The sequence below is a fragment of the Coloeus monedula genome (genome assembly GCF_965178545.1).
Source record: "Coloeus monedula genome assembly, chromosome: 24".
NCBI lineage: Eukaryota > Metazoa > Chordata > Aves > Passeriformes > Corvidae > Coloeus > Coloeus monedula.
In genome coordinates, this window is record NC_138804.1 from 2133596 (window position 1) to 2157853 (window position 24258).

General features: G+C 66.6%; 2 protein-coding genes across 2 annotated transcripts; both read left to right on the top strand.

The window, feature by feature from the left end:
- Window positions 1-427: 427 nt before the first annotated feature.
- On the top strand, window positions 428-19688 carry COL16A1 (collagen type XVI alpha 1 chain; the record flags this gene model as incomplete). Its single annotated transcript, XM_082296443.1, has 70 exons — window positions 428-503; window positions 2299-2361; window positions 2476-2593; window positions 3857-3980; window positions 4064-4339; window positions 4419-4499; window positions 4723-4854; window positions 5266-5319; window positions 6155-6190; window positions 6568-6594; window positions 6764-6826; window positions 6981-7022; window positions 7121-7165; window positions 7332-7367; window positions 7507-7569; window positions 7679-7723; window positions 7808-7903; window positions 8007-8045; window positions 8255-8299; window positions 8581-8616; window positions 8739-8846; window positions 8936-8971; window positions 9057-9092; window positions 9172-9261; window positions 9353-9400; window positions 9538-9573; window positions 9903-9956; window positions 10120-10236; window positions 10314-10349; window positions 10467-10574; window positions 10667-10789; window positions 10863-10916; window positions 11044-11085; window positions 11165-11200; window positions 11353-11406; window positions 11474-11542; window positions 11637-11681; window positions 11790-11816; window positions 11897-11962; window positions 12062-12115; window positions 12189-12242; window positions 12320-12373; window positions 12506-12550; window positions 12630-12746; window positions 13023-13058; window positions 13244-13318; window positions 13463-13507; window positions 13802-13846; window positions 14953-15006; window positions 15112-15165; window positions 15573-15626; window positions 15756-15800; window positions 15892-15945; window positions 16039-16074; window positions 16350-16412; window positions 16524-16595; window positions 16767-16820; window positions 16915-16959; window positions 17182-17226; window positions 17328-17381; window positions 17488-17541; window positions 17652-17702; window positions 17833-17922; window positions 18020-18055; window positions 18161-18205; window positions 18294-18482; window positions 18578-18644; window positions 18736-18912; window positions 19310-19387; window positions 19486-19688. The coding sequence occupies 70 exons, from the start codon at window positions 428-430 to the stop codon at window positions 19686-19688; spliced, it is 4827 nt and encodes a 1608-aa protein (XP_082152569.1).
- Window positions 19689-20652: 964 nt separating this feature from the next.
- PEF1 (penta-EF-hand domain containing 1) lies at window positions 20653-23879 on the top strand. Its single transcript, XM_082296518.1, has 5 exons — window positions 20653-20700; window positions 21043-21262; window positions 21832-21987; window positions 22460-22603; window positions 23089-23879. The coding sequence occupies exons 1-5, from the start codon at window positions 20683-20685 to the stop codon at window positions 23316-23318; spliced, it is 768 nt and encodes a 255-aa protein (XP_082152644.1). The 5' UTR covers window positions 20653-20682; the 3' UTR covers window positions 23319-23879.
- The last annotated feature ends 379 nt before the right edge of the window (window positions 23880-24258 follow it).

The window sequence follows — 24258 nt, forward strand, 5'->3', positions numbered from 1 at the left end:
GAGGGAGGCCAGGTCGGGGTGACCTGCAGGGATACCCCGGGATCTGCACGGCACCGGGGGATAAAACGGGAGGCAGTGAGACCTTCCTGGGTGGGTGCACACAGGAGGTGCCCGGTTCCACTCTGGGGAACCTCAGCCATCGCATTTCCGGATGTTTGGAGTAAATCCGGGTGCTGGGGTTTGACGCCCAGGGATGCTGGGATGCTGAGGCTTGGGCTGGGTGTGGAGCAGATGGATGGGGGCCACACTGACCCCCAAAACGTCACCGAGCCATGGCCAGCAGGGTCAGCGCCGCTCCATGCTGGTGGCTTTGCTGGTGTGGCCAACCTCCAATGGGCTGGTGGCCACCAGGTGCCCACCCCGCTGCTGCCCGGAGTCTCTCTCTTGCAGGCAGCCGTGAGGGCCCTGAGCCTCTGCCACGGGCACCATGAGGGGTCTCTGGGCCCTGGCGCTCGCCGGGCTCGTCAGCGCCTGCCAGGGGAAGGAGCTGCCACCAGCGAAAGGTAAGGACCACCGGGAGCGAGGCCTTGGAGCCACCTCCCTCCTCGCCTGTCCCTTGGGCGAGGGCTGGGTCAGACCCAGGGGTGACAATACGGAGGTGGCCGGAATCACCGTGAGCTGTGCCAGGTCCCCACGTGCCAGGACTGGAGCGGTGGCTGCTGACTGAGCGCCGGGGCTTTGCTCAGCATCCCGTGCGGGCAGGGGGCCAGGCAGAGCTGAGCCGAGCGAGCCCGGCTGTGGGGAGCCAGCCCGGGACACCCCGACACCGCTGCCACAGCCGCGGCCGTCAGGGAGGGACGGGGCTTGGCCACTCTCCGTCCCTCGGTGCCAGCTGGCGGCCAAGGCAGCGGCGTCCGGCAGCGCGTGTGGAGCCGGGTCCGGGCGGGAGCGGGCGGGACAAGGTGAGCCAGGACCACTCCGGGCAGCGGGGAGGATGCACAGAGCTCCCGAGAGAGGTTTGGCCTCCAGCTGCGAGTCGGGAAGAGGTCTGGCCATGACCCACGCGATGGTGGAGGGCTGGGGGGTGTCCACGTGGGACAGGGGGAGCGTGGCTGAGCCCAGCGCTGCCGGGGTGTCCCCGGCCTGCCTGTGGCTCCCGGCGTGGGATGGGCTCCAGGGGAGGAGCCTCTGGAAGCGACGCCGTGGTTGCATCAGGCTCGGTGGGGGTGGAGCGGTGGCTCAGCCCGAGGGGCCCGGGTTTGCCCGTGGAGGGGTCCCTGCTGCCCGGCACGGCGTAGCCTCCCGTGTCCTGGCCTTTCCTGAGGGATAGTGGGTTGGACAGGCGAGATTTTCCCTTGGGATCAGCAGCAGGGCTGGGAGAGGCTTCAAAGAGATCGCACGGGGGTGATTTATGCTGCGCTTTGTGTCCCCTGCCCTGCTGAGGGTGATGTCAGCGCCGGCGGGAGGGGACTCTGCCCCCGGCTGTGACACCCACAGGCCCCGAGGGGACTCTGCGTGTGGCCAGGACATTCACAACCCTCACTGCTGTGGCTGGGTCGGGGGTCCCCAGGGCCAGGGCATGTCCCCACACCACTGCTGGCCCTGTGGTCAGCATGGGGGACAAACCACGGTGGTGCCAAGCTCTTGGACAGAGAGGTGGGCAAGGGCTGGGGGGGGGGGAGGGCGGTCAGAGACCCCCCAGGAACATCCAAGGAAGAGGTGGGAGAATCGCTGGTGCCCATCTCTGCTCCAGGGCCGCCGTGCATGGAGACAAAACAAATCCTTCTCTCCCTACCGCCTTGTTTACTCCTTTATCTCGCACCTCCCAACATCTGGCGCATCTGGAGGTGACTCGGTGCTGCTGGAGCCGTGATTTATCCCTGCGAACAGCAGCAGCACCCCCGTGACCGCGCCTGACGCGGCATTTCCTGCGCCTCAGCCTCCGGCTGGACCCTCACCCCTGTCCCCCGGGGCCGCCAGCTCTGAGCTGTCACCGGGATGGGACAGGAGCAGACAGCTCTCCGTGGCACTGTGGGTGTCCCTGGCACCCGTCCGAGCCTCCTGATGCTGATTCCAGCCGCGGGGCTGTTCCGGGAGCTGGGAAAAGCATTTCACCTGTGGGAGGCAGCAGGGCCAGCTCGGACCCTTCCAAACTGCTCCTGGAGCATTCCAGCTTCGCTCCTCCCGGCTGCCGGGAGCCTGCGCTGCCCTGGGAGCGGGGTTTGCTTGGTCTGTGCTGCCTCGGGGGGCTCCTGGCAACACCTCCTGGACTTGGGGAGCTCTGTGTGGTCCCTCCCTACTCGTCCCACCGTGCCTGGGGACACTGCAGTGACAGTGATGTGCTGGTTTGCCTCACAGGGCAGCTGTGCCCGCAGCTCTGGGACGAGGATCTGGCTGGGGACAAGTATGAGAACGTCACGGGTAAGAAAAGACCCTCTCGGGTCCCTTAACAGGCGGGGGATGGGCTCTGTGCCCTGCCTGGGGACTGTCACCTGTCCCTGGGCCAGGTCTCACGTCCCCCGCTCTGTCCTGCAGGTTTTAACCTGATTAAAAGGTTCGACCTGCTGAAGATCTCATCCATCAAGAAGATCCGCAGCGCCCGGGGGCCAGCGGTGCTGCGCCTGGGCACCGTGCCCCTGGTCCAGCCCACGCAGTGAGTGGCCCTGGGTGACCCATGAGGTGGCCTTGGGTGACCCGTGAGGTGGCCCTGGGTGACCCAAAGCTCCTCCAGGCACCATCCCCGCGTGTGTTGTAAGGTTGGGGTCTGGGTGAAGCTGGATGGGCTTTGCCCTCAGCCGGTGCCAGGGATGCCAGGCAGCTCCGTGTCACCCGTGGGCACACAGGGGACCCCGGGGCTGCCCGAACACCTTCCTCCTCGAAAGAAAATCCCGGGCTGCCACGGCTCGGCTGGGTGCTGGCCAGACCTTGCGCAAGCAGGGCTCTGTGGCTGCTCTGCGGTTGCTCTTGGCAGGCGCCCGCGGGCTCCAGACGAGCTCCAGAGGCTGCTCAGCTCTGAGCAGGCACTGCTGGGTGTGTGGGGGGCTGCTGGGGGGGGGGCACAGGGGGACTGGCACTTGTCCCCTCCGTCTCCGGTGCCCGTAGTGCCAGGGCTGGCAGGGATGCTGCAGCGTGGCAGAGCGGGAGCAGATCCACGTCCTCGGGAGCTGTTCCTGCAGGAAACGGCTGCGGTTTGTCCCCACATCACTCCAGGGCTGGCACAGGGCTGTGCTGGGCATGGGGCTCTCCAGAGGGTGAGGAGATCCAGCCTGGGCAGCCAAATCCTTGGATGGCTTTGGGATGGATGGTGGATGCTCCAGGCTGGTGCTGCTCTTGGCCAAGGGCTTGTGGCATCCCAGATCCAGCCTTGGGAATCCAGACATGGGGGCAGCCCCAGTACCCTGGTTGTGAACTCCTCTGGTTGCCCACCCACCTCAGTGCCCAGTCAAGGTGTCCCTGTGCCCCACGGAGAGCAGAGGAGACCACTGGCCTTGTCCCAGTCCCTTGGTCCAGCTCCAGAGCGGTGGCTTGGAAAATCACGGGTGTGGAGACAAGGCCGGGAGCGGAGCAGAGCCCGGAGCAAATATTTCCAGTGGTTTAATGAGCTGTGGGCAAGCTGGGGAAAGGCTGCCACAGGGATGATGGATGCATTTCCCAGCTTCCCAGGGACAAAATTCTGGGATCAGAGCATGGCCCTGGGTGCTGCAGCTGCCCCAGCAGGGCCGTGTTTGGGGTGCACAGTGTGGGGCCGAATCCACCGTGATGGCATCTGGAGTGCCACCAGTGGGGACACATCATGGCAGGACCCCTGGGGGGCTGTTGGGGTGATGCTGCCACCTGAAAGTGCCCTATGGATGGGCACAACCCCGTCCCCAGAGTGCCCCGCAGGGTCCGGCCACCCCAACACGTGTCCCCACAGGCAAGTGTTCCCCCGGGGGCTGCCCCCCACCTTCACCCTGGTCCTCACCTTGCTGCTGAAGAAGAACAGCACCGGCGAGCACTGGTACCTCTTCCAGGTCACCGACCGCCAAGGATACCCCCAGGTACATCCCGGGAATGCGGCGGGACGCGCCAGGGGACAGCCAGGAGCCGTCCCTGAGCGCGGTGCTGTCCCCTCTGTGCCCAGCTCTCCCTGGCCGTGCACGGCCCCGAGAAAAGCCTGGAGTTCCAGGCCAGGGCGCCGGGGGCCACCTTCGTCAGCGCCGTCTTTGCGGGCAAGGCCGTGGCATCCCTGTTCGACGGGCGGTGGCACAAGGTGGTGGTGGCCGTGCAGGGCCACGCCGTGTCCGTGCACCTGGACTGTGCCTCCATCTCCTCCAAGCCGCTGGGACCGAGGCAGGCGCTGGCCCCGGAGGGCAACACCTTCCTGGGGCTGGACGCCGTGCGTGGCACCCCGGTGCGGGTGAGTGCCCGCGGGGTGAGGGCAGCTCCGTCCGTGGTGCCAGGGTCACCCCTGACCTGCCGCCCACGTCCCGCTGCAGTTTGACATCCAGCAAGCCCACATCTACTGTGACGCTGAGCTGGCCAGGCGGGAGGGGTGCTGCGAGATCTCGGCCAGAGGGGTGAGTGCCCATGAGTGCCCCTGAGTGCCCCTGAGTGCCCCGAGTGCCCACCCCAATCCTGGCAGGACCCTGGAGCTGCCCCGTGCACGCTCAGGGTTTTCCCCAGAGGGGAGGCGCAGCGAGGGCAGGTCTGTCCCCAGTGTGTCACCTCCTCGTGCTGCCTGTTCCCACGGCCCCGGCTGTCCCTCGGCAGCCCCCCCGCCACCCCGCTGTGTCCCTGCAGTGCCAGACGGAAGCGCCCAAGACTCGCCGGCAAGCGGAGCTGATGCAGAGCAGCAACCTCATCGAGATGGTGCCGCAGCCCGAGGGCCGGGTGTTCACCCGCTGCTTCTGCCTGGAGGAGCCGCTGGGCACCGTGAGCTCCGGCAGGGCCATCCCGGCCCCATCCCGGTCCCCATCCCCGGCCCCGACCCCATCCCCACCCCTGGCTCCATCCTGGTCCCCATCCCCATCTCCATCCCCACCCCTGTCCCCATCCCATTCCTGGCCCTTTGGGGTGGGCAGCAGCTCGGTGGTGCCCGGTGCAGCCACGTTGATCCAGCCCCTGGAAAATCCCTTCCTCTCTTTTTCCACCCGGTGCGAGGCTCGGGAGGGAGGTGCCGGTGACCGGAGGCCTGGGAATGAGGGAGGGGAGGGCTCCTGTGGTCCCACCGCTGCCTCATCCATGGGTGCCAGGGCAGGATAACCCGGGATTCATGGAGAGGGAGCAGCCAGGGGTGGGATAACCCAGGCAGATGACACCCACGGTGCTCTTTTCTCCCCACAGGAGCCGGGAAGAACCTCGGGAAGGACCAGCCTGAGGGAAGATCCCAAGGAGAAGGTGAGGGTGTCCCAGCCTGGCTATCCCAGTCCTGGCACGCTCAACCCCGCTCCCCTTCCAGTGCCATCCCAGGGTGCCACCCACTGTCCCAGACCCAGTCTGGCTCTGTCCCTGTCACATTTGGGAAGTCTCAGCTGCTTCCAGCCCTCCTGGGATGCTGGGAAGAGCGGCTGCTCTGCTCCCCCGAGCAGGAATTGAGGCCCCACTCTCTCTGTGCTGCTGCTGGAGTGATCCCAGCTATGGCCAAGGGCCTCTTTGTTCCCTCCGAGCGTCTCCGGAGCATTGCCAGAGCTGGGAAATGTCTCCAGCGCTCCTGTTCCTCATCCCTGAGTGTCTCTGGGATCCCTCATCCCACCACGGGGATTCATTGCTGTGTCCCAGGGCTGGGATCCTGCCAGGGCTGGGGGCTGGAGGCTATGGGGACACAGCCACATCCTACCTGTCCCCAGTCCCGTTGGAGCAGTCTGGAGGGGCTGGTTTGGCCCAGGAGAGCCGTGGTCAAGCCACAAACCCGCAGGGAGAGCCAGGCCAGCACCTCATCAGCTCCCCGGGGAGGAAACACGGCAGCTTTTCCCTTTTCCATCCAGGAATTCCCAGTGCCCAGAGCACTCCAGGGCTGGGGGAAGATGCTGCTGGGAGAGCCCTGAGGGTGTGCGGTGCCCAGGGGAGCAGGGCAGTGGCTGTGGGGTTTGGGGTGCTGTGGGGTTTGGGGTGCTGTGGGGTTTGGGGGTGCTGTGGGGTTTGGGGTGCTGTGGGGTTTGGGGGTGCTGTGGGGTTTGGAGTGCCGTGGGCAGTGCGTGGATCTGCTCCAAGCTTCCATCCCTGTCTCTTCCAGTGCCCTCCCTGCTCGCCCCAGATGGCATCAGGAAATGTGAGTGTGGCACTGGACGTGGGGATGCCGAGCTGGCCCAGCTGGGCTGTGAGCTGGGGGTGGCAAAAGCCACCGGGGTGCTGTCACCAGCCCCCCACGACCCCACAGCTCCTCCTGGCCCAGGGCCCTGCAACATCTGGAAGGTCCCTGATCCTTTCCAGATGTGGCCCCATTCCTACAGCAGCTGCTGGCTGGGGGTGTGGGGGGATGGCAGGGGGATGGCAGGGGGATGGCAGGCATTTGGGAACTCCGTGCCCCATGGTGGCACTTGGGGACAGGAGTTTTGGGAGGATGGGGACCGTGGCAGGCTCAGGGCTCTCCTGCTGCCATGTGAAGCCACCGTGCCCTTGGGGGACACCTTTCTCCTGCCTCCACAGGTCACCCTTGGTCCCCCAGGTCCAAAGGTAGGTTTGTCACTCCCCAGGACACCCAGAGCTCAGCTCCAGCGGAAATGTGGGAATGCTGTGCCGGAGCATTCCTGTCAGGAGCTGTGGGCCCTGCTGTGGGGACACCCTGTGCCCGCTCGTCACCTACCCCGTGCCTGTTTGTCACCCACCCCTCCCTCTCTTGCAGGGCACCAAGGGCGAGCGCGGCCTTCCTGGCACCGCTGGTGCCAAAGGGGAGAAGGGAGAGCGTGTGAGTGTCCCCAACCTACCCCTGGCCTGTCCCCTTCTGCTGGGGGGCCTCTCCCTGTGGGATCCCCAGCACAGGGGGGTCCCGCTGCCCTGGGGGTGCTCCCATCCCCAAAACCCCCCACCCTCATCCCTGAGCCGCCTCCCCACCTCCGCAGGGCCTGGACTGTGTGCGCACCCACCCCGGTGGCCCCGTGCAGGTGAGAGCCCACCCAAACCCTCTCCAAACCCCCTCCCTGTCTCTGCCTCTCCTCTCACCTCCTCCTCCTCCTCCTCCTCCTCCTCCTCCTCTTCCCAGTGCGCTGAGGGGCCGCGGGGTGAGAAGGGGCAGCGTGGGCAGGCGGTAAGTGCCACTCGGCTGTGGGGCCACGGCGTGGGGACACTGCGGGAGTCCCCTGCCCTGGGCTGTGGTGGGGGGGGTCCAGCTCCGTGTGGGCATGAAAGGAGCAGGAGGGGACCCTGCCTGAGCCCACCTGGGCACCCCCTTTTGTCCCGTTTTTCCCGTGCAGGGACTCCCGGGGCCAGCGGGCACTGATGGGCAGAAGGTGAGTCCAGCCCACCTGTGGGCATCGCAGCAGGGACACCTGGGATGGTGGCAGAGGTGGCAGCACCTGCCAGTGCCAGCTTGAGTCGCTTGGGTGACACCATGGGTGACAGCACGGGTGACATTCATCTGTCCTGCAGGGCCAGAAGGGTGAGAAGGGCGATGGGGGACTGCAGGGCAAGCCGGGGCGCCCTGGGCGTGATGTGAGTAGTGCTGGGCACCCCCTGGGCACCCCCTGGGCATTCCCTGGGCATTCCCTGGACAAGGGGGCCTGGCCACAGGAGCCTTCACATCCCAATCCCCTCCTGCCAGGGCCGGCCTGGAGAGATCTGCGTGGTGGGGCCCAAGGGCCAGAAGGTACCTGGGGCTTTGGGGGTGAGGGGTGGGAGATGGGGCACCTGGTGGCACTGCCAGCACTGCCACCCCTCCATTGTCCTCCAGGGTGACCCCGGCCTCGTGGGACCAGAGGGGTTGGCTGGTGAACCGGGCCCCCCAGGGAAGCCAGGATCTCCAGGGATTGGCTTTCCAGGGAAGCCGGTGAGGACCCCTGTGCCACGGTGGTGTCCCCACGGTGGGCATTGCCAGGGCTGGCTGACCAGGGCACCTGGGCAGGGCTAACACCACCCTTTGTCCCTTTCAGGGTGACCCCGGTGGACCCCCGGGTCCGAAGGGAGAGAAGGTGAGTGGAGGGAAAGGGGTCCCTGCTGTTCCCGATGCCCAGAGCCGGATCCAGCACAGCTGAGCTGTGGCTGGCCAAGCTCCTTGGGTGGCCCAAAGACCTGGCTTGGGGGGCAGGAAACCCCCCCGGGGGGACAGGGGCATCACAGAGCGCCCAGAGCTGCGGTGTTTCCCCTTGCTGAGCTCCCGTTTTCCCATCTCTGGCTCCAGGGCAGCCCGGGAGCTCCTGGACCCGGAGGATCGCCTGGGACAACCGTGAGTAGCGGGACCGGGAGCCAAAGCCCGGGGTCAGGGCCGGGTTTCTTGGCTCGGGGTCGGGGCTGCTTGGCCGGAGAGGTGACGGGATCCGAGCCCGGGAGTCGAGAGAGCTTTGAGAAAACCGGCGGCCCTGCTCGGGGCTGGGATCATCCCAAATGATGCCCATCCTGGGATCATCCCGTGACGCGGCTGGTGGCCAGCTGAGGGGTGCTGGGTGGCACTGATGGGGCACACCTTGGCCTCCCTGAAGCAGCCCCGTCCCCGCTTTCCTCCCGCAGGGTCCCCCCGGTGTCCTGGGGCCGAAAGGAGACAAGGTGGGTGCGGTGACAGCGTGGCCCGGGGGTGCCCACGGGCACATCCCCCGGCCTCGGGGCATCGCGGGGGGCATTCCACGGACCCCCAAGCTGGGCTCTGTCTCACCGCTGCCACCGGGCAGGGCGAGCCGTGCGAGGTGTGTCCGGAGGGGATGCTCGGTGCCATCGGAATTCCCGGCAAGCCAGGACCGCGGGGGGAGCCCGGAGCGCCCGGCAGGGACGGGGTCTCGGTGAGTCTGAACGCAGGGATGAGCGGGGTGGGGGGCAGAGCTGTCTCACCTCAGCATCCCTGATGTTCCCTCTGTTTCCCCGTTCCCAGGACACGCCCGGCCCCGCAGGACCCAAAGGGGACAGGGTAGGTGACACGGGGTGAGCTGGCTTGTCCCCAGCTGGACCTGGGGGACGCCGAGCAGCGTCCAGCTCCTGCTTTTCCTTCCCAGGGAGATGCCGGCATCCAGGGGATGAAAGGGGAGAAGGTGAGTGTGTGACCCTCCATCCCACCCCCCCGCTCGGCCGCTGCGCCCCACCCTGAGCTGTCCCCTCTTGCCATCCCAGGGGGACTCGTGCGTGTCCTGTGATCTCCGTGTGCTCGCCGCGCTGCGCCGCGGCCCCGCCGAGGGGCTCGAGGGGGAGCCGGGGCTGCCGGTGAGTGCCGGGGCTGGACCCTCCTGTCCCGTGCTGGGCTGACACCCCGGAGGTGCTGTGGGTGCCGGGTGAGTGACCATGGGGTGTCCAGCAGGGCGAAATGGGGCTCTCCGGGCTGGCTGGGATCAAGGGCGAGAAGGTGAGTGACCCCCACTCTTCACACCCCTGGAAGAAGCGGGAAGGGCTGGATCATCCCATGGGGTCGGGGCAGGCTTGGCTGATCCTGACCCTAATCCTGATCCTGGCCCTGATGACCATGAGCCTGCTCCATTTCAGGGGGACAGCGGCCATGTGGGACCCACGGGCAGACCGGTGAGTGGGGCCACAGAGGGGGCTCAGGGTGGGGAGCCCAGGGGTGCAGGAAGGGTCTGGGGGCTCAGAGTGGGGAGCCCAGGGGTGCAGGAAGGGTCTGGGGGCTCAGAGTGGGGAACCCAGGGGTGCAGGAGGGGTCTGGGGGCTCAGAGTGGGGAGCCCAGGGGTGCAGGAGGGGTCTGGGGGCTCAGGGTGGGGAGCCCAGGGGTGCAGGAGGGGTCTGGGGGCTCAGAGTGGGGAGCCCAGGGGTGCAGGAGGGGTCTGGGGGCTCCGGGCTGCCGGAGCCGGGTTTTGCGGTCCGCGGTCTCACCTGTGGATTCCGGGCCCAGGGAATCCCGGGAGAGAAGGGAGATCCCGGTGTGCGGGGGCTGAAGGGAGAGAAGGTGAGACATTGGGGACACCCCTGTCCCTGCCCTGTCCCTGCCACCTCCCCAGCTCAGTCCTGGGCAGCTCCTGGCACGGGACGGCGCTGAGATGGGGAGGGCAGGGGGGCCGTGACCCCCCGTCCCCCACTCGCCACCCTGCAGCGGGCACGTCCCTCCGCAGGGCGAGCAATGCGGGCAGTGCCCTCCCACCCCGCAAGCCCTCCAAGGGACAGCGACGTTGGTGGCAGTGCCGGGGCCAGCAGGACAAAGGGGCCCTGGTGGCCCCCCGGGCAGAGCGGTGAGTGCCCCCCGTGCCCCCCGTGCCCGTTTTTTGGGGGGGATGCCCCAGCCTGACCCGTTCCTGCGTTTCCCCAGGGCAGACCCGGCGACGCTGGCGAGAAGGGACAGAAGGTGAGAGGGGCTCGGGGTGGCTCCTGGTGGCGCTGGTGGTGGCACAGGGGGCTGGGACCTCTGTGCGTGCCTTGTCCCCTGTCCCCCCGTGCCAGCCTTGTCCCCTCTCTTCGCCAGGGCGACGCTGGCAGCCCCGGGGACCCGGGCACCCCGGGCATGGCCGGTGTCCCGGGGCTGTCGGGTGAGCCTGGCATCAGGGGACCGGCCGGCCCCAAAGGCGACAAGGTGAGACCCCCCCTCCCCACATTTTGGGGACCTGTGCCCCGTCACCTCGGTGTCACCCACCCCTCCATCCTTCTCCTGTCCCCTCCCCGCAGGGAGACGCCTGCACGCCTGGCCCCGCCGTGCTCGGGGACCTCTCGGACGTGGTGGGCATCCCGGGAAAACCCGGTGCCAAAGGGGACCAGGGCCCGCCGGGCATCGGCCAGCCGGGCAGAGCCGTGAGTGCCCCCTCCCCACGGCCACAGGGCCCCGGTGGCATCGTGTCCTCGGGGTGACCCTGCTGTGTTTTAGGGGAAGCCAGGACTGCCGGGGGTGCAGGGCCCCGCTGGGCCGAAGGGGCTGCAGGTGAGTGGGGTGCAGGGGTTGGGTGTGGGGTCCTGGGGGTACCTCACTGCCCCTGTGTGTCCCTAATGGGGAGCAGGGGTTGGGTGTGGGGTCCTGGGGGCACCTCACTGCCCTTCTGTGTCCATAGGGTGAGCCAGGACCGCGGGGGATCGGCCAGCCGGGACCGCAGGTAGGTTTTGGGGTGCCGGTGTTGTCACTGTGCCGTGCTGGGTGGCTTTGGTGGCTTTCACACAATCTGCTTTTCCCAGGGAGACCCCGGGAGCACCGGACCCCCTGGACCCCCCGTGAGTAGGGTTTGGGGTGGGGTTTTGGGGTGCCCAGCCCTGGGTGATGGGGCAGCCCCCACTTCCTGCCAGCCCCCTGTGTGGGTTGTGGCGGTTCTGGGGACACTGCTGTCCCCTCACTGGGAGGAACCGACACCCTGTCCTGCCCCCAGGGCCCCCCCGGACCGCAGGGACCCCCGGGGATGGCAGCAGAGAAAGGTGCCAAGGTAAGAGAGCGTCCCCCAGCCCTCGGTGTGCCCCGTGCTCCCCATTCCTGCTGTCCTTCCTCTGCAGGGACCTCCGGGCCCCAAAGGTGCCACGGGACCCCCTGGACCACCAGGGAGCAGCGTCACAGGGCCACCGGTAGGTCCTGTCCTCCAGGATGGGCAGTGCCACCCCACTGGCACCTCAACCCTGGCCGAGCCAGGAAGTTTCCTCACCCTCCTCTTCCTCGCAGGGCCCCGAGGGGCAGCGAGGGCTCCCCGGGTCCAGCGGGCAGCCGGTAGGTCCGGGGGCGTGCCAGGGGTGTGGGTGGCCGAGCTGGTGCCCCGCGGTGGGTGGGGGGCACCGGGGACCCACCCTAATGCCGATCTCCGCTTTCCTCTGGCAGGGGGAGAAGGGCGCCCAGGGAGAGAAGGTGAGTTGGGGCTCGGGTGGAGCTGTGCCCCCCGTGCCACCCCCTCTGCCCGCCCTGTTCCTCACCCCCTCTGCCCACAGGGAGAGCCCGGGGAGTGTTCCTGTGCCCCCAGCCCCCGCCAGGACCCCAACTACACCGGGATGCCGGTGAGTGCCACCCCCTCCCCCGGCTCCGTGTCACCCTCACGGGCACCCCCCGGCCCCGTCTCACCCTCCCAGATTCTCTTCCCCGTCTCTCACCCGCAGGGAGCCCCAGGATTATGGACCGGGATGTCCTGGCAGCCCCAGCCTGGTCCGCAGGTCGGTGCCACCCCCACTGTGCCCCTCCCACACCCCCCTTGCCTCTCTCTGATCGTTTTTTGGGGTCTTGCAGGGTCCCCCCGGAGCTCCCGGTCCCCCTGGGCCGCCCGGTGCCCCCGGTCGCCAGGTGAGCCATGGGAGAGCAGGAATGATCGCCATCTTTTTAGGGCAGGGTTTGAATACTCGGTGTCCCCTTGGATTTAGGGAATGCCGGGACACAACGGCTTGCCCGGACTGCCTGGACCGGCTGGAGACCTGGTAGGTGGTGACAATTCCCACGGCAGTGTCCCCTGCCCTGCTCCCCCATCCCTGGGGACAATCCCTCCTCCCATCCTTCCCTCCTTCCATCGTTCCATCCCTCTTCTCCATCCCTCCTTCCCTCTTTTCCAGGGACCTCTGGCCGTCATGGCCGAGAGGAACATCGAGGTGCTGAAGGTGAGAGGGTGGGGATGGGGTCACCCTCCCGCCCCGCGGGACCCCTCGGGGTGCCCCTGACTCCCCCTTTGCCCCCCAGACTCTCTGCGGGGACTGTGCCCAGCTGCAGGCGGCCCTGGAAGCTCCCGGCAGATTGGAGGGGGAGAAGGAGGATGGGGGCATGCCGGGTGCCCCTGGCAGCGAGAACTGTGCCCGGGTGAGTATTCCCACAGCTCCGGGTAGGAATTTGGGTGCCCGACACCCCCTGGCCGTGGAGGGGGAGGTGTAGAGGTGCTCCCGAGTCCCGGAGAATTGGATTGTGTGGGAGTTGGGGGAAGTACCGCACAGTGGGCGCGCTTTGGGGACACTGTGGGCGCGCTTTGGGGACACTGGTCCTACTGGGAATGCGGGCAGGCTTCCGGACACCGCCTGGATCCTGGGAGGGGACAGGCTCGTCCTGTCGCAGCGGGGTGACTCCGGGGTTTTCTTGCAGTGCTTTGCGCAGTTCCCGCGAGCGGAGGAGCCTCGGGTGAGTGGCGCTGGGGTCCTTGTCCCACCCCCTGCTCCCCAGGGACGGTCCCTGCTGGGCGTCCAGGACCAGCTGTGGGGGCTTTGGGGAGTAGAAGCTGCTTGCGGGGTGCTTGGCAGGGCTCGGAGGTGGGTGATGGGCAGTGGGCAGGTCTGGGGTCCTGATGTGTCCCCCACTCCCCTCAGGGTGACAGCCCTGACTGCGCTGGTGATCCCGGGCTGCCAGGAGCTCCGGGCATCCCAGGAGAGAGAGGAGAGCAGGTGGGTGAGCTCCAACCCATCCATGGACCCCCTTTCCTGCCATGCCAGCCCTTCCCGGGGGCTGGGGCAGGTCCCGTTGGTGCCCCTCGGGGCTGTCCCCGCCTCTGTGGTCACACCTGGTGACCACACCCCGTCCGTCCCCAGGGCTCGCCAGGACTGCGGGGACCGCCGGGACCACCTGGGCCCATCGTAAGTACCCCTGCCCGGGGTGGGGGGATTCTGGGGGGCTCAGAGCCCTTAAAAGCTGATTGCCAAAGGGGCCTGGCACCCTGCCCTGAGGCCGTGGTGACGGGCAGTGGGGCGTGGCCATGGCGAGGCACAGGTGTGGCACGGCATGGCTCGGATGTCCCCGGCGAGGCTGGAGATGGAGGTGAAGGTGCTGCCAGCCCGGAGGTGGAGCAGGAGCTCTGTGGCACCCCCAGGGCTCAGCCCGGGCTCCCCAGCGCCTTTTCCAAGCTGTGACCTCCCTGTTTCTCCCCTCAGGGCCCCCCAGGCTTTCCCGGAACGCCGGGCGCACCCGGACTGCCCGTAAGAACCCAGCACGGCTCCGCTCTGTGCCCTTGTGTCGCTGCCGCTTGGTTTGGCTGTGTCCCTTGTCCCCGTCCCCGCCGGGAGCAGCCGCAGCACAGCTGCCCCTCCCCTCCCACTCCATCTCCATCGCTCCATTCCCATTCCTCCATCCCAAGGCAGGGGGGCCCGGCAGACCCGGGATGATCTTCCTCAGCTCAGGGATCTGGTGCTGGCGCTCGCCACGTGCTGGGTCTCTTCACCACCGCGGGACCTGGCGCAGCTCCGCGGCTCCAGGTGTGCCAGGGACCTGCCGCCTCAGCTGGGCGACCGTCACAGCTCCCACGGGGTGGCACCTGGTGGCTTCCAAGGGACATTTGTGGCGACCAGGAGGATCCCGTGTGTGGCCGGTGCTGCCTGGGCTCATCCTCCTCCTCCTCCTCTGGTCACTCCTCTGTGGTCACTCAGCCTGCACCACCATCTCCATCTTCATCTCCATCTTCATCCTCATCTCCACCTCCATCTCCATCCTCCTGCTCCCGCCCTGCTCGCTCCCCACAGGAGCCCGTGGTGGGGCTGTGCCGGCGGCTCTCGGAGGATCCTGCACTCCTGCTCGTGTCCCCTCGTCCACTAATGTCACCGTCACCCCACGGCCTCTCTGGGGCTCTCTGGGGCTCTCTGGGGCTCTCTGTGGGCCGTGCTCTGCGGTGTGCCAGCGTGTCCTGTCATTCTCTGCCACCTCGGCACCACGTCACTCCACTAACCCACCCCGGAGGTCCCTGTGGGGCTCCCGGCTGTCCCCGTGTCACCCTGGGAGGATGGGGAGCACCAGGCTGGAGCTGAGGGCTGGAGCCAGCTCTGGGCACCCCCCGCAGTCCCCCCAGGGCTGAGCTTTCCTTGGCTCCAGGGTCACAGCGCCAGGGTTTGAGCATCCCTCCCCCCATGCCTGGGCACTGCCCCCGGTGCCCGTGGCTGTGCCAGGGGTGGAGGGAGCCCAGTCGGGATCCCAGCAGGCTGGCAGAGGTCCCAGACCCATGGACTGTGCCCAGGTCCTGCTGCCAGGTGGGAACAGCCCCGGGAGGGGCTGGAGGAGACCCCCCTGCATCTCCTCTCTTCTCCCCCCAAAGGGTCTCCAAGGGGAACGTGGCCCTGCCGGGCTCGCCGGAGCCAAAGGGGAGCCGGTGAGTGCTGTGGGACGAGGGGACAGGGGGACATTGGTGGCCCGTGGGGGTTGGCACCTGGCTGGGGCACTGCAGGTGGCTCAGTGTCCTTGTCCTCACACACAGGGACCTCCAGGACAACCCGGATACCCCGGAGCTACAGGGCCCCCCGGCCTTCCTGTGAGTACTGGGGGCACCAGGCAGCCCCTGGGGGTCCTCGTGTCCCTCCTGGTGCTCACTGAGACCCCCCCCCCCCATGTTGCATTTGGGGACCCCGGTGGGCACAGAGCGCCGTGTCCCTGTGGGGCTCATCTCTGTCCTGTCCATCCAATCCCGTCCCACACATTCCCAGCATCCTGTTCATCCATGCCAGGGCACCTGCACCCTGAGCATGCCCCGGCTGTGTCTCCATCTCTCCTCTTCTATGTCCCATGTCCCATCCATGCCCCAAATCCCATCCATGCCCCAAATCCCATCCCTGCATCATGTCCCATCCATGCCCTAAATCCCACTGATGCCCCATATCCCATCCATGCCCCAAATCCCATCCCTGCCCCACATCCCACCTTGTCCCCTTCCTTCCCCAGGGCATCAAAGGCGAGCGAGGCTACGTGGGCCCCCCCGGAGAGAAAGGGGAGCTGGTGAGTCCCTCGGGGCCCTAATCAGGGGCAGTGGGGCCGGGCTCTCCCCCAGGTTCCCCCATCTCCGTGGGCACCGGCACTGGGATCCTTCCAGCCACATCCATCTGATCCCATTCCTGTCCTTCCCAGGGACCCCCCGGCGTGGACGGGCTGCCCGGTCCTGTGGGGCCAGCGGTAGGTGCCCACCCTGAGGGTTATGGGGTGGGAGAGGGGTGGCTGTGGGTGTTGTGGGGTGCTCCCACCACCTCGTCCCATCTCTCCGCAGGGTCCCAGGGGCGAGCGTGGGCTACCGGGAAGCGCCGGAGAGAAGGGGGACCAGGTGAGTGTCCCCAAAGGGGCCAGGACCCCCCTGAGGACCCCCATGGGGCAGGATGTGGCTGTGGGGTCTGGCTCAGCTCTTGTGTCTCTCTAGGGTTTCCAGGGCCAGCCTGGTTTCCCGGGACCACCGGTGAGTAAATCCCACTGGGAATGATGAGTACATCCCACCGGGAATTCCAGGAAGGCATCTCCAAGGCTTGGTGCCCATCCCTGGCTGTGTGTCTGGGTGTCCCCACAGGGTCAGGGATGGGGACAGGGGGTTCTACCAGGGGGACACGAGTGGGATGAGGTGCAGGGAGCAGCTCCAGAGCAATCCCATTAAAATAAGTTGGGGAAGAGCGGGATTTATGGGCTGGGCTCTTCTGCTGGGATCCCCCATTAACTCAGCACCCCTCATCTGTTTAGGGTCCTCCTGGTTTCCCAGGAAAGGTTGGTCCAGCTGGGCCACCAGGGCCTGTGGCCGAGAAGGTGAGTGCCAGGGGCAAGTGCCACCGGGCAATGCTCTGTGGTGTCACCCCTTGCCCCCCAGATTTGGTGCCCAGCCCCGGCTGCGCCCATGACCTGCTGTGGCTCTTGCAGGGCAGTGAAGGCATGCGAGGCCCCGCGGGGATGCCAGGACCCCCTGGACCCCCTGGACCCCCAGGAATCCAGGTAAGACCCCCTCTATGTGTCACCCTTGGGTGCTCCTGGGAGCACTGCTGGCTGTTCCCCTTCCCCAGAGATCTGTTCCCATAACTTGGGGTGCCCTGAGCAAGTCCCTCGGGGACCCCCGGAGCTCCTCAGTGCAAACCACCCTCTGTCACTGTCACCTTGTCCCCACAGGGCCCTGCTGGCTTGGAAGGACTGGATGGCAAAGACGGGAAGCCAGGGCTGAGGGTGAGGTTCTGGTGCTCTCTTGGGTTTTCGTGGGGGGCGGTCACCCTGAGCCACCCCCCCAGGACACCCCCAACCCACATCTCTTTCTCCCCAGGGTGACCCTGGTCCCCCCGGGCCACCAGGGATGATGGGTCCTCCGGTGAGTGACAGCCCTCCTTGTCACCCCTCCCTAGTGCTCCGTGCCTGGCATGTCCCTGCAGCCAGGACTGGGGTCCCCTGAGCCGGGACTGTCCCACCACGTGTTCCTGGGGACACTGAGCTCTGGGTGCTGGCCCTGGACCAGCACTGCAGAGTCAGAGTCACCTGCTGGGCTCTGCTGGTGGCACCCTGGGACCCCCACTCAGCTCTTTTCTCTCTCCAGGGTTTCAAGGGCAAGACAGGACACCCAGGGCTCCCAGGACCGAAGGTGAGCGATGGTGACACTGGGTGGTGACATCCCCAGGGACCTCGGGCCTGGCCAGAATCTCCACTCATTGCTCTGCCCGTGATGTCCCTTCCTCCTTTCAGGGTGACTGTGGCAAACCTGGCCCCCCGGGGAGCACGGGCCGGCCGGGAGCGGAGGTGAGCGAGGGCTGGGTGACCCCTGGGCAGGTCGGGGCCCTTTGTCACCACCCTGCCTTCCTTGTCACCACCCCTCCCCACCTCCTCCTCATCTCGCCTTCCTCAGGGTGACCCCGGACCCATGGGACCCCAAGGCCGGCAGGGACCCCCAGGGCTCATCGTAAGTTGGAGCTGCCCCCCACGGGGGGATCACGGCGGGGACTCCCTCTGGTGCAGGGAGTGGGGACATCACCTGTGACCCCCAACTGACCCCCCTGTCTCTGTCCCCAGGGACCCCCCGGCAGCCCGGGGCAGCCGGGTCCCGCTGGCCTCGCTGGAGTGGTGAGTACTGCCAGGGCTGGAGCCCTCACTCTGGGATTTGGGGTCGGGATGGGACCACGGAGAGCGGGTTTGGGGTCCCCATCCCCGCCCCGCGCTGATCCCGATGCTCCCGGCTCCCTCCTCCGCGCAGGGGCTGAAGGGCGAGCGCGGCTCCGTGGGGGAGCGGGGTCTGCCGGGCATGCCAGGACAGCCGGGACCCCCGGGACACCCGGGACCACCGGTGAGTGCAGCAGGGCACAGACCCCGTCCCCCGAAGCAGTGGCGACCTTGGGGGTGGCCCCGTGGTGTCACCACCTCATTCTGTCACCACCTCGCAGGGGGAGCAGGGACCGGACGGACCCGTTGGGAAGGAGGTAGGAGCGGGGGCTCTGGAGCTTTCCTGCCCCGCTGGACACAGGGATGGGGACACAGGGTCGCCGGGGTGGGGACATCCCTGCCACGCTGCTGCTGTTTTCCAGGGACCCCCAGGAAAACCGGGCATTGTGGGACCGGCCGGACAGAAGGTGAGGGGAGCCTGGCAGTGCCACCGCCGCTTCCCCGGTGTCCCACAGCTGTCCCGGCACCCCAGGGCTGAGCCTTTCCTCTCCACAGGGTGACTCTGGATCCCCCGGCGAGCGGGGGTACCCCGGGGAGAAGGGCAGAGCCGGAATGCCCGGGGGTCCGGGGAAAAGCGGCTCCATGGGACCCGTGGGGCCACGGGGACCGGCGGGGGAGAGGGGACCCCCGGGCTCGCCGGGCCCCGCGGGCAGCCCCGGGCTACCGGGACCCCCGGGGATGATGGTAAGGACGGGTGGCCGCGTCGGGGGGCAGGACCCTGTCCCTTTGCCGGGGCGCGGTGGCCGTGGCCCGTCGCGTGTCCCCTCGTGTCCCCGCAGGGAGACGTGGTGAATTACGACGAGGTCAAGAGGTTCATCCGGCAGGAGCTGAACAAGATGTTTGACGGTAACCAGGGGGATGGCGACGAGGCCCGGGGACCCTCCCCGTGTCCCCGCCCTGACCCCGTCGGCGCTGAGCTCCGTCCTTGTCCCCGCAGAGCGGATGGCGTATTACACCTCCCGGCTGCACTTCCCGGTGGAGATGGTGGCATCCCCGGGCAGACCCGGTCCCCCCGGGAAGGACGGGCTGCCCGGCCGGCCGGGACCCCCCGGCTCCCCGGGGATGCCGGGGCAGATCGGCAGAGAGGGGCGGCAGGGCGTGCCGGGCATGCGGGGTACGTGCTGCTCTCCGGGGCATTCCTGGTGTCACCATCATGTTCCCGGTGTCCTTTAGACGTTCCCAATGTCCCCGGAATGTTCCCTACGTCCCTGGGACATTACCGGTGTCCCTGGGGCGTTCCCGGTTTCCCTGGGGCGTTCCTGATGTCCCCATCATGTTCCCAGTGTCCCCAAAACGTTATGGGTGTCCCTGGGGTGTTCCCAGCGTTGCCAGGACGTTCCCAGTGTCCCTGGGGCATTCCCAGTGTCCCTGAGATGTTCCTGGTGTCCTTGGGGCATTCCCAGAGTCCCTGTGGCATTGCCGGTGTCCCCAGGACATTCCCGGTGTCGCCGGCTGCTGGGATGCTGCGGTTGTGCCGGGATCTCACCCCTCTCCATCCCCCTCTCTCCTAGGTGAGCCGGGTGCCAAAGGAGAGAAAGGCGAGAAAGGTGTGGGGTTGATGGGGGACAGCGGCCCCCCGGGACCCCCAGGTGAGCCCCGTCCCTCCATGTGGCCCCCAGCCCTACGCTGGGCATTGCTGCCACCCCCTCATCCTGTCACCCCTCCTCCTTCTCTCCATCTCTTCCAGGTCCCCAAGGGCCACCAGGCTACGGGAAGATGGGTCCCCCGGGCCCCGTGGGGCAGCAGGGCATCCCCGGCATCCCCGGCCCTCCCGGTGCCACGGGGCAGCCGGGCAAGACAGGGCACTGCAGCCCCGCCGAGTGCCTGGGGGCCATGCCCATGGAGCAGCCGCTCTTCCAGCCCAAGAACGTCAAGGGTCCCTTCGGCTGAGGGGCTCCGCGCCCCCCGTGCCCCCCGAATTTGCTGTTAATATTGTTTCCCCGCTGTGCCGGGGCCGTGCCTGTCGCGGGGGGCTCGGGGGTTGTACAGCTCCGGAGCAATCGCGGGGGCGGGTGGATCCTGCCCCAAAAATACACCTGTGCTGGTGCCCCCGCGCCTCCCGGCTCTGTGATCGGACACGGATGCGTCTCTGCCTCCTCCTCATCCCTGTGCCCAGCCCTGTCCCCGAGGGATGCTGCTCGGGGCCAGTCCTGAGGCCACTCTGGTTGGGGACACGGTGACCCTGGGCTCCCTGTGACCCTGGGACTGATGGGGGGATCCCAGTCCTGATCCCAGAGGCTCCTGGCCCTGCCTCAGGGGCAATTCCAGCCGTGATGTGGGCATATCCCAGCCCCGTTCCTGGGGAGATCCCGCTCTCATCCCAGCACATCCCAGCCCAGGTCCCAGGAGCTCCTGTCTGTGATCGGGGGGGATCCCAGTCCTGCCTCTGGAGGGATCCCAATCCAATTCCCGTGGAGACACCAGCTCTCATCTTGTGGGGATTCTCGCCCTGCTCTCAGGCTGAGCCCAGCCCTGCTCTTGGGCTGATCCTGACCATGCCTGGAATCCTCGGGAATCCCCGACCGCCATCCCAGTCCTGCTCCTAGAGGGATCTCGCTCCTGCTGCCAGAGGAACCCCAGCCCTCATTTTGAGGGGTCACCAGCCCCACTCCCAGGCTGGTCCTGGCCTCACTCCCGGGCTGATCCCGGATAAACTCCGGGAGAATTCCAACCCCGCTCCCGGGTAGCTGCCGGTGCCCTCCCATCCTGGTGGGCCCCACCCCGGTCTCCGTTGCCGCTTTAAGGCCTCATCGGGCGCGCGCTTCCCGCGCGTCACCGCTTGGCCTCCGCCCCGCCCGGGGGCGTGGTCTGTGCGAGCCGAAGCCAATGGGCGCGCGTCGTTTCCGTGACGTCATCGGGGTGTGGCCGGGGCGGAGGACGCGCTATGGCGTACCCGGGGCAGGTGCGGGGGGGGGACCGGAACCGAGACCGAGACCGAGACCGGAACCGAGACCGAGACCGGGACCGAGACCGAGACCGGGACCGGGACCGGGAGCGGCAGCGGCAGTAGGGAACGGGGACCGGGACCGGGACCAGGACCAGGAGCGGGGAGCGGGGACCGGGGACCAGAACCTGGACTGTGACCGGGACCCGGACTGTGACCGGGACCCGGACTGTGACCCGCGGCGGGAATGCGACCGGCGGCTGATCCGGGGAGGGGGGCCTGGGAGTCACGCCGGGGTCCATCCCCCTGCCCACCTCGGTGCCCGGTATCCGCCTCACACCGTCTCTGTCCCTTCCCTAGGGCTTCCCCGGCGCAGGACAGCCCCCTCCGGCCAGCCCCTATCATGGGGGCCCCTACGGTGGGGGGCCGGCCCCGGGACCCTACGGGCAGCCCCCACCGGGGGGTCCCTATGGCGGGGGGCCACCCCCAGGGCCCTACGGGCAACCCCCGCCCGGGGGTCCCTACGGCGGCTCCTACGGCGGCCCCCAGCCCGGGCCGTACGGCGGGGCGGCCCCAGGAGGTGAGTCCGGGGGTCTCCGTGCGCGGTACCCGGGACAGAGGTGGGGAGCGATGGGGTCCCCAGCCTGGTGTGGGGTCGGGGGGTTTGGGGAGTTCCCAGTCCGGTGCCTGGGGGAGGGGTGGGGGTTGAGGGGGTTGCCAGCTCAGTAGATGCCGCCACGAGAATGAAATTCAATGTCCCGGTTTATTATTTAGAAATCCTGGAGGAGGAGGAGGAAGTGGAGGAGGGAAAGGAGGAGGAGGAGGGAAAAGAGAAAGAGGAGGAAGAGGAAGTGCCAGGCAGCCCTAAAACTTCACACCCCACATCCGTCCCCCGGTGCTGCCGGGTTTATGGGGCGGTCCCGTGGCTTCCTCTCCATCCCAGAGCTCCACCAGGCTCTGATTCGCAGCCCATTCCCAGCTCCAGCCGCTCCGTGCCCATCCCAGCCCTGTTTTCCCAGGGTTTTACGGGGCTGTAAAACCCGTGGGAGGAGAAGCGCTGCCCGGCCCTGTGAGCCACCCCCGGGGCCAGCCTAGCCCGTGGCCTCTCCGAGCAGGGGGTGACAGCGCCGATGGCCTCTTCCCATGCAGGGAATGCCCCGCCAGGGGTGGATCCCGAGGCGTTTTCCTGGTTCCAGACGGTGGATGCGGATCACAGCGGGTTCATCTCCGTCAAGGAGCTGAAGCAGGCGCTGGTCAACAACAACTGGTCCTCGTTCAACGATGAGACCTGTCTGCTCATGATCAGTGAGTTCGGGATCTCCTTCCCCTCTTCCCGGTGTTAATCTGGTTTGTTTGGGTTTGGGGTGAAGCCCATCCCTGTGGCATTCCCCTTTTCCCTGGGCATCGCCTCCTGGCTGGAGCCAGAGCTGGGCAAACCAAGCAGCTCCCAGTGGTGGAAGACATGAGTGAAAGGCCCAAAATCCCACTTGGAAAAGGAAATCCCAGAGCTGCACAAGCCCCAGATCCCAAAAAGACAGGGAGGAAAGGGAGGGAAAGCCCAAAAAATGCTGAGACTGACCCAGAGCTTGCCCCGACCTCAGCTTTTGGTGCTGTTTCTTACCAGCCTTGGGGGTTGAATGGTCCCAGTCGATCGCTGTCCTGGTGAGGGAGGATTTTGGGATCAGAGCAGAATTCCAGGGAGCTCTGGTGCGGATCCTGAGCTCTCTGGCAGTTTCTGAATCCTTTCCACTCCTCCTTGCCCTGCTCTCCTGCCCAGACATGTTCGACAAGACGCGGTCGGGGCGCATCGACGTCTACGGCTTCTCCGCCCTGCTGCGCTTCATCCAGCAGTGGAGAAGCCTCTTCCAGCAGTATGACAGGGATCAATCCGGCTCCATCAGCTTCAGCGAGCTCCAGCAAGGTGGGTGAGGGCCAGAGGCACCAGCCTGGCCTGGCCTGACCCCCCCACAGCCACTGCCTGGCTCTATTCCCAGCTGGAAGCTGGAATTCCTCCTGAAGTGGTCCCTGCAGCTGGGCTGGGGGGCTCTGAGCTCCTGGGATGCTTCCAAAGCAGCTTGGGAATTATTCACTGGAGCTTCCCAGGGGACAGGAGGTGATGAGCTGCAGCAGGGCTGTGCCACGGGCTTCCTTCCTGCAGGAAGCCCAGAATCCTCCCTCAACGATGTGTGGCTGGAACCTGTTTTTTGGGAGGAGCTCTTGGGTGTGTGTGAAGGGAAAAATGCCTGGAATTTGTGGCTTGATTCCTCTGGAGAGCCCTGCCCGTGCACACCCTGAGCAGGAAGTGTGGGAAGGGTGGTGGGAATGAGAGATGGGGCATGGGGGAGGAGGGCACAGCCACTCTCCATCCCTTTGGGATGGTTTAATCCCAGTTTTCCTTGCTCCCAGCTTTCTCCCAGATGGGCTACAACCTGAGCCCCCAGTTCAGCCAGCTGCTGCTGGCCCGGTACAGCCAGCGTTCTCCTAATCCCAGTATCCAGCTGGACCGGTTCATCCACATCTGCATGCAGCTGCAGAGCCTCACCGACTCCTTCCGGGAGAAGGACACGGCACTGGTGGGAAACATCCGGCTCAGCTACGAGGATTTCCTTGCCATGGTGGTGACCCGGATGCTGTGACAGCCCCTGCTCCAAAGGCTGGGAATTCTGGAGCTCTCCAGGAGCTGCAGCCATCCTCATCTATCCTCTAAATGTGGCTGAGCCTCTGTGAGAGCTCCCCCTCCCCTCTCCCGGGGCCAAATTCCCAACGTCATCCAGCCAAAGCCTGCTGGGGTTTTCCTGGCTTGGATTCCTTGGGAGTTGGGGTGAATCCCATGCCAAACTGGGACAGCCAAACCAGCTTAGATCCCGTGCCAGCCCCAAATTCCAGCTTCATCCCAAGGCGTCTGCAGCAGAACATCCCCGTTTTGGGGAGGAAAAGCTGAGCCTTGGGTTTGGAAGCAGCAGGAAAGGGGAAAAATGAGGATAAAGCTCCTTCCTTCCCTCTCTGAGTGCCCTGGGAGCACATCACACCCTTGGGAATGTTTTCTGGGGGGGTCTCATTGCTGTTTTTGGGGGGCTGCTGGAATGGGATGTGCTGCTGCAGCCCCATGGGATCATCCCCCTGCTGTTGCCAATCCTGAAGCCAAATCCAGACAAAGTTTAGAGCTCAATTTTTCCAGCTTTGGAATAAAAGGCGTCGTGCTCTGGCTGCTCTGTGGTCTCTGTGTCCGGGCAGGGGGTCCAGGGGACATCGGGTGCCTCGTGTGCCTCTCTCCCCATTCCCAGGGCTGGATACCATTCCCTAAAATCAATTCTTGGGAATTTCGTGTCAAAATAGAGAAAAGAAAGCACTGAGGCACAGAAAAATCCAAACAATGCCGAAGTTTTCTTCCCAAGTGATGGCCAGAGGACGAACCTGGAGTTTGCCTTGAGGAGTCTCCAAGGGCTTTGAAGGAATTCTTATGGAATAAAAGGTTCCAAGGTCTGAGATCAGAAGGAAGAGGCCAAGCTCGGTGTTTTCCGTGAGCTCGGTGTTTTCCAGCCCGGGGCAGGACTGGCTGTTCCCGAGCATCCCGAG